Source organism: Mustelus asterias, chromosome 22, assembly GCF_964213995.1.
Source record: "Mustelus asterias chromosome 22, sMusAst1.hap1.1, whole genome shotgun sequence".
Classification (NCBI taxonomy): Eukaryota; Metazoa; Chordata; class Chondrichthyes; order Carcharhiniformes; family Triakidae; genus Mustelus; species Mustelus asterias.
This window is the reverse complement of record NC_135822.1, coordinates 14,523,353-14,541,294: the sequence shown is the minus strand read 5'-3', so window position 1 is coordinate 14,541,294 and position 17,942 is coordinate 14,523,353. Positions and strand designations below refer to the sequence as shown.

At 41.3% G+C, this 17,942-nt stretch overlaps 2 protein-coding genes across 3 annotated transcripts in view; one reads left to right on the top strand and one right to left on the bottom strand.

Moving 5' to 3' along the window:
• LOC144509856 (streptomycin biosynthesis protein StrI-like) overlaps positions 1-12,600 on the top strand; it is a 36,906-nt gene extending 24,306 nt beyond the window's left edge. The window contains exons 8-10 of one of the 2 annotated variants that reach the window (XR_013500531.1): positions 387-543; positions 3,239-11,129; positions 11,797-12,600. Coding sequence is in view for 1 of the 2 variants with exons in the window: in XM_078238765.1 (XP_078094891.1) it covers positions 387-543; positions 3,239-3,387 (306 nt within the window). In the remaining variant the exon portion in view is untranslated. Of the gene's footprint in view, positions 1-386; positions 544-3,238 lie in introns of both variants that reach the window. The other variant, XM_078238765.1, reaches the window with a different exon arrangement.
• A 385-nt stretch (positions 12,601-12,985) lies between these two features.
• Positions 12,986-17,942, bottom strand: part of tp73 (tumor protein p73) — a 122,705-nt gene continuing 117,748 nt past the window's right edge. The window contains exon 14 of the mRNA XM_078238764.1: positions 12,986-13,846. Coding sequence (XP_078094890.1) covers positions 13,841-13,846 — 6 coding nt within the window. The 3' untranslated portion in view covers positions 12,986-13,840. The remainder of the gene's footprint in view (positions 13,847-17,942) is intronic.

Here is a 17,942-nt window from a genome sequence, read left to right as displayed (position 1 = left end):
TCGTCTCTCACTGACTGTTCCCTTTACCCCTTTTATTTAAAATCTTTTTTTTTTCCAACCATCTGTCTCCACAATTTTGTTTCTGAGAGTACCGGTTCTATCCGGTGTACAACTTCCACAATGCCACTCACCCTGCTGGATATTCAGTTGTGAAGGAATATCGTAGCAGTCAGTTCTTTGTTTTGTCCTACGCTTATCTCACGCAAGTGTGGGAGTGTTTACTGGGTAATCAGTCAGTGTAGGAGCAAGGTTTTCACTCGTTCTGCTTAGGACTGTTTCAGGGGGTTGGGTGCGGGTGGGGAGGTGGGGGTGGTGATGTGCACATCAGGATGCTGTGTGTTTAAATGGCAATGCGCATCCACATGTTTGTTTTTGAATCCTTCAAGGTTCACGGATCGGAAGGGACACTAAGGATGGACAATCGGAATGCGCTGGGAATAACTGAGCAGGGCACACCAAGACCTGTCTGTTCCCACCTGCATTATGACCAGTACAAAGATGCTTATAGAGATCTGCTGAAACACTTCCTCAAGACTCTGAAAGGTTAGCAAAGGGGCAGAAATGCAATTATGTGATGGTTCTGTGTTTGCGATTTAGATTACAAAATAAATTACTTCTGAATATGTTAGTTCACCAGTTGCAAGGGTGGCCTTCCAGAAGATTTGGGGCCTCAGTAGATTAGCTTGCCATTTGTAGAAGCTGGATTAAGTATCATAGAATCCCTACAGTGCAGAAGGAGGCCATTCGGCCCATCAAGTCTGCACTGACCACAATCCCACCCAGGCCCTATCCACGTAACCCCTCATATTTCCGTGCTAATCCCCTGACACTAGGGTCAATTTAGCATGCCCAATCAACCTAATCTATCAGTTTGGTTTCGATATGTAGCATTCTCACCTCAAGTCAGAATATTTGTGGGTTCAAGCTTCATCCTGTAAATGAATTTAAAAAAGCCCCACTGCAAAATTCATGCCTGGATATTTAAGAGGGAGTGCTGCATTTTATTTTAGTTCTTTTGATGGGATGTGTGTGTTGCTGGCAGGCCAGCATTTGTTGCCCATACCTCATACTGCCAGCCCAATTCAGAGGGCAGTTAAGAGTCAATCACATTGCTGTGGATCTGGAGTCACATGTCGTCCAGACCAGGCAAAGATGGCAGATTTCCTTCCGTCAATGATAGTTTCATAGTCAACATTACTAAGATTAGCTTTCAATTCCAGGTTTTATTAATTGAATTTAAATTCCACTAACTGCAATGGCAAGATTTGAACCATGTCCCTTGGACATTAACCTCGACTTCTGGATTTCTAGTCCAGTGACATTACCACGATGCCACCCTCTTCCCCCAAGGGAGTGCTGTCTTTTGTATGGGACTTCAAGGTTCAGACGATTGTAGATATACCACAGTATATCATCATAAAAGAGCAAGAATTCTCCCAGCATCTTTGGCGCCAATTGCCACCAGATAGATTAACTGGTCAGTATTGTTGAGGAATCTTCCTGTCAGCAAATTGACTGTTGGAGCTGCCTATGTGAGCAACAATGACTGTCTTTCAGAAAATAATTGAATGGCTTTGAAGCTCTTTTGGGGTACCCTTAGGATGTAAAAAGCATCCGAAAAATACAAATCTCTTGTTCTTACAATTATAAGGTTTATAAGATTATGTTTTGGGGTCTGTGCCTTTAAAATTAAGGGAGTCATGTGAGCTTGTTCTGAAGTTTGACTGACAGGCTTGAATGTTTTAATTGTTAGAAATTAAAAGAGGGCCCAGATCGTTTCACGGGGAAGAAGGTGCAAGGTGTTTACACTTGGAGACAATGGCAGAAGTCAGTGTACTAACAGTGGATAGGCTGCGTGTCTCCAAAGTCCCAGAAAAGAGAATGCTGGGCTGTAAAAGTTGTGCTTTGACAGTCCACTTCCTTCCAAGATCGAAGAGAATTGGGGTCTCAAGGATTGCGAATTAGCATTTCTACCTGGATTCAACACCCACTCTATGATTCATGTTGTCATAGCAATAGGTTTTGAGAGGACAAGGGTCTAAAGATATCCCTGAAAACTCTCAGACGAGATTAGTTTGCCAGGGTCCCTGAGAGCGTCAGCAGCTATAGATAACAAGACACTATTGTTCATTACACAAGAATGCGGGTTGTCATACTTTCAAGTATTAACTGGAAGTTTGAATTTCTTCTTAAATGTTATTGACCTCTATAAAAATTGTAACATTATTTAAACTCTCTGGATTTCTCACTCTTTGGTTTCCCAATTTTTGCCTCTCTTTGAAAGCACTGACTTCTAAGAATCAGCAACTTTGCCAACTCATGCCAGTTCTAACAGGGAGGATGCAGGGAGCATTACTGCTGAGTGTTATTCTCTGCCTACACCCATGTAATTTCCAGAGTATGTCACTGGGTTTGTCCTTCAAACAAATCCTAAGTCTTTTAAAGTTTGCTTTTTAAAAGCATTACCAAACTCCCCTAATAGCTCAGTGGGAAAATGCATCACACCGTCTTAGGAAGGTCTACACTTAGCTGATCTTGTCTGGAATAACTGAGGTGGCTGTTTTAACTTGCAAATCCACAATGGGTGAGATACAGGACTGCCACCATCGCCCATGTTACCATACCCCAGCAACAGGCTGCTCCTTCAGGAGGGATAGGAGAGAAGAAGAAAACCTTGCATTTTATGTAGTGTGTTTCACAATCTCAGCACATCCCAAAGTGCCTTACAGCTAATGAAGTACTTCTGAAGCGTAGTCGCTGTTTTAACGTAGGAATATGGCAGCCAATTTGGACGTAGCAACCTCCTTCAAACAGCGATAAGACGATGGTCAGTTTGATTTGGTTGAGCACAAATATTGGGCAGAACCCAGGGAAGAATTCCCCTGCTCCGCTTTGAAAGACTGCCACAGGATCTTTTATGAGAGCCTTGGTTTAACATCTCATCAGAAAGATGGCATCGATGACACTCCCACAGTGCCAGCGTAGGTTTTGTGTTCCAAGTCTCTGTAGTATTTTTTGAACCCACAACACCTGTCAGCCACAGATGGGTGGGGTGCGGGAGTGTGTCTTCATCTATGGAACCGTATCCCAGCCCCCTCGCTCAAGAGAGAAAGCAGAAAGGAGCAGTACTGATGTTACCATGCACTAAACTGGAGCTCTGGGCTTAATAACTTTTGGCTTATTGCTTGCATTAGAAACAATTTTTTTATTTTTGAGTAATTGTTTGCTCTTCCCTCAGGGAAGGAGGAGCCGTTTATCACGAAGGAGGACTTCCTATGGACGATTCAGGTTGCAGCGGCCGCGGAGCAGTCTTGGAGGAATGGTTCGGCAGTGGATCTGCGGAATGAAGCCCTCGACGGCACAGTTATCAAAACCGAAGTGCCCTGAAAAAAAGAAGCAGATGGCAGGAAAATTGAGGACCATGTTTAATGGCTATCTGTGACAGTACCTGGCTGGGGAAGCAGAGAGGAAACAGGGAACTGAGAACTGTTCCATAAACTGCTTGTCACTCTTGTAGACCGATACTTGTAAAGGAAACATTTTATTCAAAGTAGTGGGTTAGAATGGTAGCAGATAGACCAGCTGGTATGGGGAAGTTGGATGCAAGAGACCAGGGAGGGGAAGTGAAGGGGAGTGGAGTGAGTTAGCCCACCTTGCAGGTCTAATTCTGTGATGTCCCACCAAGAACCCGTGTTGTACGAACCCTCAGCAATTGGCAATGCCTGGCATTATGAATGTGGTGTTGTGAGACTTCTTACTGTGCTTACCCCAGTCCAACGCTGGCATCTCCACATCATTATGAATGTTGCACAGGAAGAAGTTGGAGCTTCCAACATATGGAAGCATTTGAGTATCTACTGTTGGATCAGTAGAATCGCATTGCCTCCCCCTCCCTCCCTTCCCACCCCTCGAATCGTACTCCTCATGTGCTTTTCAGCAACAACCAACAGCCGATTATTCTACCTATTGTCTACCTATAAACGTATTGAACTTCAGAACTGTACCGCTGGAGCTCGGATGCGTTGTGTAGGTGAAGCACTCCCAGCAGCGCGTCAGGAATGCGGCCCGGGTTAAACATCTATTCTTCAGATGACCTCGGGGTGTGATGAGAATTTTTTTCTTCCCGTGAATCAGAAGTGTATTTCCATACCATTCCCTGGTATGATGGCAGTGGATTAACACAAGTACTGTACATGTATAACTGATGTAACCCAGTCTGCGCATGCTTTTGTTTGCTGTACTTTAGATGCAATATTGGCATTTTCACAATCCTGTAACTTAATTGATTTAACAGAATTAGGTCTTATGTATACTATAGGTTAAAAGGGTAATTTATTTAGAAATACGTGTTTTTATATTTGTAATTATTGGCCAGTTTAGGATTGCTTCTAAACATTATTATTGTTGGACTTGTTTTTACCGGAGCAGAGGCAACAATTGGGAGTTGGACAATTAAAAAGAAAGTAACCTCTGTTTTAACTGAAAGGCATAGAAATGAATGGTTAATTTTTATTTAAAAAATGTAAACTTTTTAATAGATATAATGAATTTTCTCCTTTTCTGTATGAAATGAATTTTGTGAACACAATGAATGTTAATTTCACCCCTAATGTTGCATCGCCTCATAGGGTCATAGAATCCCTACAGTGCAGAAGGAGGCCATTCGGCCCATTGAGTCTGCACCAACCCCCTGACAGAGTATCACACCCAGGCCCTTTCCTCCACCCTATCCCTAAAACCACACACATTTGCCACGGCAAATCCATCTAACCTACACATCTTGGAACACTAAGGGGCAGTTTAGCACGGCCAATTCCCCTAACGTGCACATCTTTGGACAATGGGAGGAAGTCAGAGCGCCAAGAGGAAACCCACGCAGACACGGGGAGAATGTGCAAACACCACACTGGCAGTCACCCAAGACCAGAATTGAACCTGGGTCCCTGGTGCTGTGAGGCAGCAATGCTTACCAACATGCCACCGTGCTGCCACCATTGTGGCACAGTGGTTAGCACTGCTGCCTCCCAGGGCCGGGGACTCGGGTTCAATTCCTGGCCTGGGTCACTGTCTGTGCAGAGTCTGCACGTTCTCCCCGTGTCTGCGTGGGTTTCCTCCAGGTGCTGTGGTTTCCTCCCACAGTCCGAAAGACGTGCTGGTTAGGTGCATTGGCAATGCTAAATTCTCCCTCAGTGTATTCAAACGAGCACCAGCGTGTGGCGACTAGGGGATTTTCACAGTAACTTGCAATGTCAATGTAAGCCTACTTGTGACAGTAGTGAGGGGAAAGGTTCCTCCTATTGTCAAACCAGTGACAAACTGGGCTCCATTTGTCCAAATGAGAAATACTGAACCCATGCCAGTATTTAACCTTGAAAGACCAGAAAAGCAGGAATCAAAGGCAGCCGAAAGAAGCTGTATGTCTCAACTGAACACGGTGCATCTGCAGAGTTAACTTGTTTATTTCACTGTACTGCATATGATAAATGTATTTGGAACAATAGAACCAACAAAACCTTTTATGACTTCTTTAAGGTGAAATCTGGAGCTGATGGTGGGAGAGTGTTTTTGCAAGGAAGCTCTGAGAGAACAGCTCAGTGACACAGCTCTGTGTAATGAGTAGTATTACCGAATGCAATTAGATGTCTAAAGTTGATATGAGAGCTTGCTGGCACTCCAGTTAGCTCACTATGGGATTTCATCATCGTGCCCTGAGTTTGAGCTGTGAGAAAGGTGACAGAAAATTCACACCTCTGACCCAGTTGGCATCTTTGACCAGGCTCTTATGGTAGCTACTTGTATTTGAGATATGCAGCAAGTCCTGCTTCACAAAGTGGTATTGGAGAGCTGACAGGGAACATCCTGGTGTGCATACCATAAGACATAGGAGCAGAATTAGGTCACTTGGCCCATCGAGTCTGCTCCGCCATTCAATCATGGCTGATATTTTTCTCATCCCTATTCTCCTGTCTTTTCCCCATAGCCCCAGATCCCCTTATTAATCAAGAACCTATCGATCTCTGTCTTAAAGACACTCAATGACCTGGCCTCCACAGCCTTCTGCTATAAAGAGTTTCACAGATTCACCACTCTCTGGTTGAAGAAATTCCTCCTCATATCTGTTTTAAAGGATTGTCCCTTTAGTCTGGTTCTAGTTTTTCCTACTAGTGGAAACATCCTCTCTGTGTCCACTCTATCCAGGCCTCGCAGTATCCTGTAAGTTTCAATAAGATCCCCCTTCATCCTTCTAAACTCCAATGAATACAGACCCAGAGTCCTCAACCGTTCCTCACACGACAAGCTCTTCATTCCAAGGATCATTCTTGTGAACCTCCTCTGGACCTTTCCAAGGCCAGCACATCTTTGCTTAGATATGGGGCCCAAAACTGTTCGCAATACTCCAAATGGGGTCTGACCAGAGTTAAGTCATGTTGAGTGGGTTATTTTTTGCAACTCCTGTGATCAAATGGGTAGTCTGGTGTTTCACTGAGAAATACAAATTAGCTGATGTTAGGTTTGAATCTGAAGATGATGGGGTGAAGGGAAAGTTAACTCTACACCAGTGCAGGGTGTGCAACAGCTCCTGGGAATTGCAGTCTCGGGACTCTTCTTTCCCTATTATGTGGGAAGTCACACCGATGATTGCAAACATTTTGAAACTAACAGAGCTAGCTTTAAGAATACATACAATTTGCAATAAAAAGGTGCAGTCAAAAAATCGTAATTCCTATAAACAGTAAATTCTATTTAAATCTTAAAAATATAATTTTATACATTTGCGAGGCTAGTGGTCTGCTAAATACACCTTGTTATGTTGGTTGTAGCAACTAGTTATTGACCTGGGTCTTGGTATCAGTTCCATGATTTGAGTTATGCAAATTTCTTGAAATGAGGCATGGGCCTGCTGATCCTTTAAGGAATATATTGGTCATCTAAAATGTCATGCTTGAACATTTCCTTCTACTTAAGTTACCACAGAATTGAAAGCACGGGACACTGCACCAAGATGCCAGACGGTTCATCGAGTCTGTGCTGCCTCTTCTGAAGAGCAATTGAGTTAGTCCCACTCCATGCCTCCCCATGTCCCTGCATATCTTCTCCTTCAACTATTTACTCAATTCCCTTTTGAAAGCTGATATTGAATCTGTTTCCGCCACCCTATTCCAAATTCCGCATTCCAAATTCGAACCACCCCTTGTGTTTAAAAGAAAAGGTTTTTCCTCGTGTCATTTCTCGGGGTTTTTTTTGCCAATTGCTTTAAATGTGTGCGCTCTGGTTACCAACCCTTCAGTCATTGGAAACATTTTCTCTTTATGTGTTACATTTAAACCTTTCATGATTTTAAATACCTCGATCAAGTCTCCTCTTAGCCTTTTGACTGCTTGAATTTTTATTCTGCGGCCCAGTCTGGCGAATCTGATCTGAACCAGTTCAAACTCAAGTTTTAATCTGGCTCTGTTCCTGATTAGTGATGTGTATCGCACTTTTCCCACAGTATTGTTTTTCTCAAAAGACAATCATTTTATGCTCCTTTGATTTATCATTTTCTGCACTTGTTGACTTATTTTTTAAAGAAATGTTACTGTATAATTAAGATGCAATTGTTGGTGCTTGGATTGTAGATGCGTTATTGACATCGGCAGAGCAAGTTGCAGGATACACAGACCAGGCAACAGTAGCTGATTTTTTTGAAGAATTCCAGCCACTTTCCTGCCCATTACTTCCACCCTTAAGATGCTGATGCTTCTGGTGGAATGGGCCACAGGTACTGACTGTCCACTGATAACTTGCTCAAGTGGCTAACCTTGTGTGATCCTAGAAAAATGATTTCTAGTGAGCCTCACGTCTAAGCTAATTACCCGTTATACAACACCTCGGTTGCACCATTCTCCCAGCTAAGATTTTACAGGTTGAATTTGACACCTTTCTGCTAGTATAGCTGAGTCCGGTATTGTGTGATGTACTCGGCTGTTGCAAGAGTGGAAGGGACCTTTACAAAGTTTCTTGCAATCATGCTAACAGGTTTTGGACCAAGCATCTCCAGGGGAGATGAAGCCCAAATGCACTGGCTCAATAGTCTGAGATGGCTTGAAGCCATATTGTGCATTCTTAAGATACTGATGCTATTGTGCAGTAGGCAATCCGGCATTTGCAATATTTATAATTCTCAGATCAGAGAGTTATGATCTGAATTTACAATGAGTTACATTTATGTGACTGATGAATATGTCAATTGTGCCCCATAATTGTTGATTTATTTTGGATCCTGAGATCACATGGCTAGTGATTTATTTTAGCCATGGAAGACTGTGTGACCACCTCACGAATTAATAAATTAACTTGGTCATCAATCAATGAAATAATTTTCTTTTCTGGACATTTCATAGCTGTACACAGTGTGGAACAAGTTGGTCAGAAACTTAACATTATCAGGAGAAAGTTGGCTGCTTTTAAGAATGTGCCGTGTCACAGTTTATAACCATTCATTTAATAATCCCACTCTCTCCCCTTGGCTGTGGCCCTCTGTCACCTGCTATATCTTCTAGAGATGTGCTGAAACTGTGATCCAAGAGAAGAGATTTCCAACCAAAAAAATTGCCAAAGCTTTTGAAATGAGCGAACCTTGTTCTGGAGATGGCATTGTGACCCAGAATGCATTGTTAGCTCTTGCTAGCCAATATAGAATCTTATATGTGGCTTTTGGTCACTGACATATAAAGATAGTGCATTTCACAATCTCACGATGTCAGTGTTTTTTTTAGCAACTGATGAAGTTCTTTTGAAGTGTTGTCACTTGTGTAGGTAAACCCAGCAGCCAATTTGCACACAGTTTCCTACAACAGTAACGCAATGATCTCTGGATCGATTTTTTTTGGATTAAAGAATCAATAGTGGCCCGAGAATGCCTCTGCTTTTTGAAATGTTTCAATGAGATCTTTTATACCCATGTGAGTGTGCAGACAGGGACCTCCATAAAGCATCCAAAGGCAACACCTCTGTCAGTGCAGTAGTTCAATGTCAGCCTAAATTTTAGTACTTGAGTTTCTGGAGTGGAACTTGAACCTGCAGCCTTCTGACTCAGAAATGAGTGCTACCCACTGAGCCATGGCTAAGACTGTCAGTCACTTGTTGTTAAATCATTAATGCAACCTTCATTTGTTACTGGATTTCCAGTGGCAAGTCTGTCTATTCCTGTCGGCAAAAAACAAAGGATACATATTGCTAAAGAAAAATGGAACCATAACAGCTGGTTTAATTTTAATAATGGCTTTTCTCAAAATTCTGGGAAGGTAAACAGACTTGAGAGAATGATAGCTTGCTTCTGTCTTTCTCTGATTGTCTTGCCCCCATATCGCTGGCAGCCATCTAGAACTTTGCATGTGTGAACTTGGAGGTTGAAGATCAAAAGGTTATTTTTACAGCAAAGGGGGCATCAGAGCAGAATTTCAGGTTGCCTGATGCACATGCCTGGCCATCGGGTTTCGCTGCCTGTTGAGTGGAAACCTTTTTGTGCGCAGGGTTCCTTCCAGTCTCTACTGCCACCTCGCTTGAAGTTACTAACAACAGTTTTAGGAGTCACACTTCGCTAACTGCACAGGCCAAGGAGCAAACCTTGAACTTTCTTGGTCCATGTGATCTGTTCTGGTGTTGCATTTACCTTCCGAGTCATTGGGCACTAATCTTTGTGGGTTTTGATGACAGGTGAAATCCAGCTGAGTCTGAGACATCAGTTCTGGGTAATGGAACATTTGGTGGAATGGGCAGAGAAGTGGCAGATCAAGTTCAATCCAGAGAAATGTGAAGTGATTCATTTTGGTAGGAAGTGCGTGTAGAAACAATATAAAATAAAGGATACAACTCTGAAAGGGGTGCAGGAGAAGAGAAATCTGGGTGTGTATACGCAAAAGTAATTGAAAGTGACAGGACAGTTTGAGGGCACAGTTAATAAAACGTACATTATCTGAGGCTTTAATCGGGACATAGAAAACAAGAACAAGGAGGTTATGTTGAACTTGAATAAGAGGCTTGTTTGGCCTCAGCTGCACTTTAGGAAAGATGTGAAGGCATTGGAGAATGTGTCAGAAAGATTCACGAGATTGGTTCCACGCTTTAAGAACTTCAGTTATGAAGATAGATTGGAAAAGTTGGAACTGTTTTCCTTGGAGAAGACGGAGGAAATTGTTAGAGGTATTCAAAATCATGAAAGGTTTGGGCAGAGCAGATAGAAACTGTTCCCACACTGTTCCTTCACTTGAGAATAAGAGGGCATAGATTAAAAGTAATTGGCAAAAAAAGCAACTTCTTCATGCAGCAAATGGTTAAGGTCTGGAATGCACTGCCTGAGTATGTGGTGGAGGCAGGTTCAGTTGAGGCATTCGATGGGAATGGGACTGTTAACTGGAAAGGAAAAAATGTGCAGGGTTATCAGGGAACGGCACGAGGTGAATTGCTCATTTGGAGTGTCAGAGTGGATATGATGGGCCAAAAGGCCTCCTGTGGTTTAATGATTCTGTGAATTTTCTGCCTCTAGTTTCAGCATCGAATATTCTCAAGGTCTTGCATTGGACTGGACATTAAATATAATCTAAACAAAGAAATCCCCCTTCCTGGATGACTGCAAAATTGGAACTGGAGGCACCAGTGGCAGCCCCTTTTAAACAGCATCACTAATATTGATTCTATCAAACTGAAAGATCCTTAAAATAATGTAATATAGTCCTATTTCACCAAACTCAGTGGAATCTTATACAGCTAACTCATATTACAAGTTTTATTAGGCACAATTTCCTGCAGTACCCACTGGTCACTAAAGTATTTCATTTTGGAGACCTTGCAGCTAATGGAAAGTGAAGACGTTTACCTACCAGTGAGCTGGTTTTGACCATAGGTCCAGCAATGTAAGAGGAGTATCTGATTGTTTCCAGGGTTTTCTTATTAAAGCTGAAGAGTATTTGTTTTTCGTAGCACTCAACCTGATTGATGCCCTAATGATTTGGTTCTCTCCTCCACTCATCTGATAGGTTTACTAAAGGAATAGTTCATTTTCCTTCCCACCACAGCAACTGTGGGCTTCTAATATTTAACAGCGCACTCGAAAAGCGCAGTGATTGAAGAGCTGTGAGTGCATACAAGTAGGTGCCTTAATCAAATGATGTGAAGATGATAATGTTTTGGAAAACAGCAGATATTTTGTGTGAGGCTATAAAAGTGCTTTGAAACTAGGTTGGACCCAGGTTCAACCTCCAGTGTGTGGTATGTTAGCTGATCTCAGACAGGCTAGTGGTAAGGATGCATCATTGAACCACAGCACCATTATTCGACTAAAGAGGGAAATTCAGCCAAAGTCCTTTATTGCCCTTTGCTATGTGGTGACTTTGAAAAGTGTTGAGGTGCAGATTTCAGGTGAGGATCTAGGCTGGCTGTGATGCTTTGCTTATGATGAGTTTGAATAGCTTGCTGATGTTCATTGTCAAAAATTAAGCTTGAAGAATGACCACTTAGCCAAGTACTGGCAGTGAACCAAACTGAGCAAGCAAGGAAAAGAGGAAAATTGGAACAAAAAATCATGATTGAAATTCCCAGTTAAATATAATGCACCATCATTTTATAAAGAAGAAAAAAAAGACCAATATTTGGTATATTTTACAATTTTATCTGATTGATGCTATTTTATTACTGGAACAGATTGAGTTATACTTGTAATTTAAAAAATGTTTCAAACATGACTTTTTTTTAAACATAAAACTATAGAAGAACAGTATTTGAATTAAATTAACAATGTTACCTGTTGTTCAACAGTAACAGTTACGTATTTTGGAGATGTCCTTATTTGATTCTTGCTGGTCACTGATCTCTGAAGGTTAGCATTTGCTGTTACTTTTTTATATGTATAATTGACATTTTCCAATAGTCTTCAAATGCGGTTGAACAGTCTGATGTACATTATTTTTCTTGGATCAACTGCTTCTGATTTGTTTTATGTATTAATTTTTACAATATTAGTCTTGTAAATAAAATTATTTGGGGTGATGACATTCTAAACTGTTAGTTTTGATTAAAATTCAGTCTTGGCTGAAAGTACAAAATTCTCCTTCATTTACTCACTCCTGAGGATTGATTCTACATGAAGGGAGTCTTAGCCAGTTTCAATGGAGTTTCAAGTGGGTGTGGAAACTTGTATTATTTATGTAGCTCCTTCTGACCTCAAGACATCTTACAGTGCTAATTAGGCACTCTTGAAGTGTGTCACTGTTGTGAGAAATATTTTAGTGATGGTGGTTGAAAGATAAATACTGGCTGGGATATTGGGGAGCACTCCCCTACACTCTAAAATAATCCCACACTTGGGGTGTGGGATTGAGCCACACAGATTTGGGGAAGGGCCTGATTTATCTGTGCTAAATGAGCTGGTGGTGTATGAGGGCGAACACTAAGTCAGAGTACTTGCATTGATCTCAGCTGTAAACTGTGTCTGTAGACAAAGTAGGAGTTGGGCAGAATACCTAACAATACCACTTATTTAGGTTAAATATAAAGGACTCGGTAAAGAAAGGCAGCAACCCATTAATGAAACTACACCCAAGCCCTTTAGGATGGCAAATGAAAAAAAAATTGCTCAGAATAAAATTCCTGCATTAAAAATCAATAAGGTTTAGAAGTTACTGTTGCCTAGGAATGTGTATTTAACTGAAATATTTTTAAACTCACAAAGCACACACAAGACTTGAAATACCCTCAGTTTTATCAATACATATTCTACCCAGTACACAAAATCTGTATCTGCATATCATGTGCACAGATTTTTGATTTTCACGGATAAATCCATTGATCTCGATTAAAAATGAAGGAAAATCTGTAGAATTCCATGGAATGGAAATTAAATTTGACTTATTCACCTGTGAGATAGTTGCCCAGGGGAATTTTTAAATTTATGCAATTGAATAGAAATTCTGAAAAAGTAAATTAGACACCAACACAGAGATAGATGCAGGATCCATGTGCTTTATTGTGTTACAAAATGTTTTGAAACATAATTTCAAAGGATACATTACAAATAATAAAAAAGTACACAGTTACGACTTGTTTGGAGTATAAGGTAACAATTAATACTGGCTTAAAAAGCATTAGTTGACATTGAAACAATTTTTTTCCTTTTTTTAATGTTTAAAGCAATAAAGTGCTTTAAATTGCTACTATTCAGAGGCGAGGGGTCACAAGTGCCCAAAATGTAATTTTACAGTGTGCACCAGTTTACAATTGAGAAAAAGCTCCTAGAACAGTGAGTTCACCATATAAAACTTGCAGACTTAAATTATTTATGGGTTCCAAGTGCTGTGGAAATCTCTCTTTCAAGAACTCTGGAAATAAATTAACAATATTACCATGGAAATACTCCCCAGCCCCTGGCGCCACATCTATCAATTCTTTCTTGGGTCATAGCTCCATGGTAGCGTTGTGCGCCTGATACCTCACCCAATTTTCCTGTGCGAGTTTAGACAGTGAGTGACCAGCAGCCTAATTCCAAAATACCCAATGAGACACCTGTTTAGACAGAGGATATAAACATGTGGGAAGTCCGAGCAAATCGCAATGGTGTAGCCTAATTGGGTTTTGCTCAGTGGCTTGGGTTTGATGGCTCAGGACTTTCCACACACCTTCAAGGAGGGAGCTGGTCCAGTTCTTGACCAGGACAGAAATCCCATCATATAGAAGTTAATTGCCTTCATAGAAAACACTCAGTCTATACGATCTCCTGGGCCAGTTTTGATTGCTTGAAGGGATCGGAGGTGAATTTTCAACAATGTATTTTTACTTTATTTTGTTCGCCTCTCCGAAGGGCTTTTCATGGCTGTAGGGAGAGTGAGGAATATTTAGTTTTATTCTGGCAGTGAGGGAAAGGTTGAATGACCACCTGGTCTTTTCATGTGTTAATTTTGTACATTAACTCACTGACTACAAGCAAATTACTAGTATTTACAAGATATTATTTTAAATATTCATTGGGTTTTTGTTCTGTTTCAGACCCCCTCATAATGGTTAACTGAATTTATAATAATCTGTCAGGACATTCCAAAAAAGGCAACTGATACCTGTAGGCCTTAAAGGTTACTAGTAACTTGGATTTGACCCTGGAGTTCAGTCTAAACCTATAAGTTAGCTGATTTTAGACAGTATGACAGTAGGAACACTACCATTAGTCTTTGCACCCTGGGATGAGAACAGCAGCTACGATTGTCCATTTAATAATCCCTGCTGGAAAGTGTGTGTAATCCCTGCGGAAAATGTGTGTGTGGCCATTGGCATAGCTGGCGATGCACCCTACAGCTGAATAACCTGCTGACACTCATCATCTAGTCTCACAAATAAAGAGTCACCACTTGAATTTCGAAGGTGAATAAAACATGGACCCCAAGTGGCAGCACCTTCAGGAGTAGAGGGAAGAAAAATTGGTAAGAAATTGATTAATTTCCAAAAGAACAATTTATATTTACTTTCTTCCTGTTAACACTATTTCTCTGATTCTTGTGCCAGGAATCTTTCCCCAACTTGGAATTGAAGGGTTCAGCCAAATTCTTACATGCTAGAAGATTTGCAGAAGGTGACTGAGTGCCTGATGTGTTTTGTGCTTTGGGGAAAACACAGGATCTCCTATTGCTGAGACAGGTGAGTTCACGTTAAGGACATCCAGAACTGATTGCATTTGTTTTAGCACAATTCAGTACACTTGAATGTTGTGTTCTTCCCCTGCAATACCTGATCTCTTTTGTCAAAAGGATGAAGAGGGTGGAATGGAAACATTCTTTCCATTGTCAGTAGCTCGGTGCAATTGCTTATCTCTGATCTCCAATGTGATAAATGCCACCGAATGTGGTAAAATTCCGGCATCATTTTGGAGAGATTTGTTTTGGAGGTGTGTGTGTGTGTGTGTGTGTGTGTGTATGTATGGGGGGGGGGGGGGGTGGTGCGGATTCATTTCTGAATCTCCTGTTGCTTTGTGTTGTAGCAGATGCTGCTTTCTTACTTGTCTCAACATTGCTCAAACACCTGACAGATTAACTAGTTCAGTCTGTTCTTTTTACAGTGCAATGGCCAACACTCTTACACAAATGGGTCACTAACTGCACTCAAATAGTATGGGCAGAAATTTAACTGGACCTCATTAACCAGTGTGCTAAAAATAATGCACAGAGGAATTTATGACTGCAATAACAGTGTTGCACACCGTAAGAGTCTGGTGGTGTACTGAAAGAGAACACAATCCCCTTAATTTGGGAGGGAAGGGAAGCTAATCATCTCACTCTCTGACGCACGGCAACCTTAATAAACTCGCAATCTGACCTTGTTAAGAAATCAAGGGTAACGTTCCAGGCATGCTCTTTACAATGAGCTTCTCTGAGTACCTATCCCCAAGCATGTTTATTCTGATAAAGGACTCCCTATAACTGTTATCTATCCTCTCCCTTCCTTTTTAAATCCAATGCTATGGATGTTTCCCCAACTGTCCTGAGTATCCAAAAATTAAAAAAATCTCCTAGGCACTGCTGTGACCAACTTAAAATTAATAGGACATTAAAAAGAACATTTTTTAAAAAACAGTGAATATTTTTATTATTACACTTTGGAGATGAGGGGAAATCTATTTTTTTTTAACATTATTTACCAGTGGAGGTGATGTGTTGAAACCAAAGTACATCCACCCAGAGTTGGTAACCCCACCTTTAGACATGGATTAGTGCTCTGTTGTCATGCCAATAATCCTTTTTCTGGCCTCCAATGCTCATAGAAGCCCAGAATATTAATCATGTCCTGTGCTAGTAGCTTGGTTATCATATAAGAAAAGACATACTCTGCACTCCACACCAGGTTTACTGTATTTTAAACTGACCAAACCCAGGGACGTGCAAACAAAACTGGGCAGCTTCTGACCTAATCAAAACCTGGCCTGCTGTTGACATGGTGTGGACTGCACTGCCTGGGTTTCACGGAAATCTGGAAATATCTAAAATGTAAAACCTAACACCAAACAATCTGATTTTCTTTTGAGGAACATAAGCCAATTCTCCCCCTCCTGCCTACTTTACACTCGTGTCCAGTGAAGTGGAAGCATCAATCAGCTATTAAAGGTTTTGAATGAAGTTTACATGGGAGCAAGAATCAGAAGTTGAGTTACTCCTAATCGCTACTAGTTCTCTCTCTCCCTCCTTCGCAGGCATTGACGGGCTGCCCCATTCTGAAAATAGAGGGGGCTGGAAATATATGGCATCTTTCTCAACTCCTGAAAGAAACAAGAAAAACTGATCAATGTTCACCATCTTTCGCCTTTCAGTCATCGACTAATCCACTACACCTCCAGAGCCCCTCAGTTATATTTTCAGCATCCACCCTGCCCTTTGTTTCATCTTCTTTCTGAAGACTCTTCCAGGAGCTCAGTCTTTTCTACAACAGGACAAAAGCAATAGCTGCTGGTTCTAGCTGGAATGCTGCAGGCCTAAAGCTACAAAACTCAAATCTGCACCAGCCACAGACAGTTAGAGGACTGTTTTACTCATTAGATAATACAACAAAGGCGTAGAATTCCCTTGCCCTGCAAGGTGTACACTGCACAATACATCAGAAAAGAAAAATAATGTATATACATAAAGTTTAAAAAAGGAACTTCTCGTTTTCAGAGGAATCTTGTGTACAGTTCCATTGAAGAACCAGCACTTAGAGAATTTCAGTTTTAAAAAAAACAATCTAACATGCATCAAAATACCTGAAATGAACGGACCAGGAAAATGGGGCTGGATTGAAGGGGAAGGAGAGAGTCAGGGGTGCTGGTAAATGGTTAGTCGTCAGTCAAACAACACTTGGGTCTTTTTGTCTGTTCTACAATGGCAATCTTCAGACAAAGCAACCTTCCAATCCATTCTCCAAATACAACTTTATCTTGCATCATTACAAATCACAGTATCCTCTTGTATGTATAAAATTTCAATTCCCAGTATTTCCATGTCTGCTTCAGGCAGTGATTCCCACTGTCATCCTTAAACATCATGCAACTGCGCAGTCTGTCCATAGAGTGCAGTGGAGAGCTGCCATTAGCTGGTATCAGCGCAATCTCTCCCAGCGCTCACCATTCAATGGGTGCTGCCCTTATGTGATGCATACAGATCTTTCAATCAAAGGAAAACCTTTAGGGTGGAGCGGATTTAGCCATGCAGGGTTAATCATCCTGGGGATTCAGTGAATGCTTTGGGGTATTACAAAACCTTTGTCATTTACTCTGTTTGATAACAAAGATAACAGTGAGTGATGTAATGGAATAAGTGTGTGTGTGTGTGCAGGGGTTGGATCAGAATTGAGGATAAGATGGAGTGTTGCTGTTTGTGTTTGTTGAGTATATGCTGAAGTTTCCAGTTTAATCAACATATAATCTGAAACTGAGCAGCCCTTATTGGTGACATATTGAGACAACCCCCACCTTTTCCCCTCTAAGCGACAACAACCACTCACATTTATACCAGTGCATAACTTAATAGAGCATTCCGAGGTACCTTACTAAACACTGAACACGGCTTTGGAGAAGAGTTCTGGAGGCAACTGAAGACCTGCCTAAAGAAACAGATTTCAGGACCAAGACATACTGGTTTTGGATGAGATTTCAAAGTACACAGGCTTGATGATTGAAGGATAGGGATTTGAAATAGTGCTTCTGGGAATAACAAGCTGGAGTAGCTTGCTGAGAGCAAGGGTCGCAGATGTTCAGGAATTAATATGGGTTAGCATACAGGTGGTAGCGGTCTGGGATTCGTATAGAGTGGAGCTTGGTGGCTTTCGAAAGGGACCTGGAAGAGCCAACTGTGGAAGTAAGGAAAAATGAATGAGAATATAAGCAACGTAGGGGAAAGGTAAAGCAGACAATATCATGCCAGGGTAAATAGGCCCTGTTGGAGGATGGATTG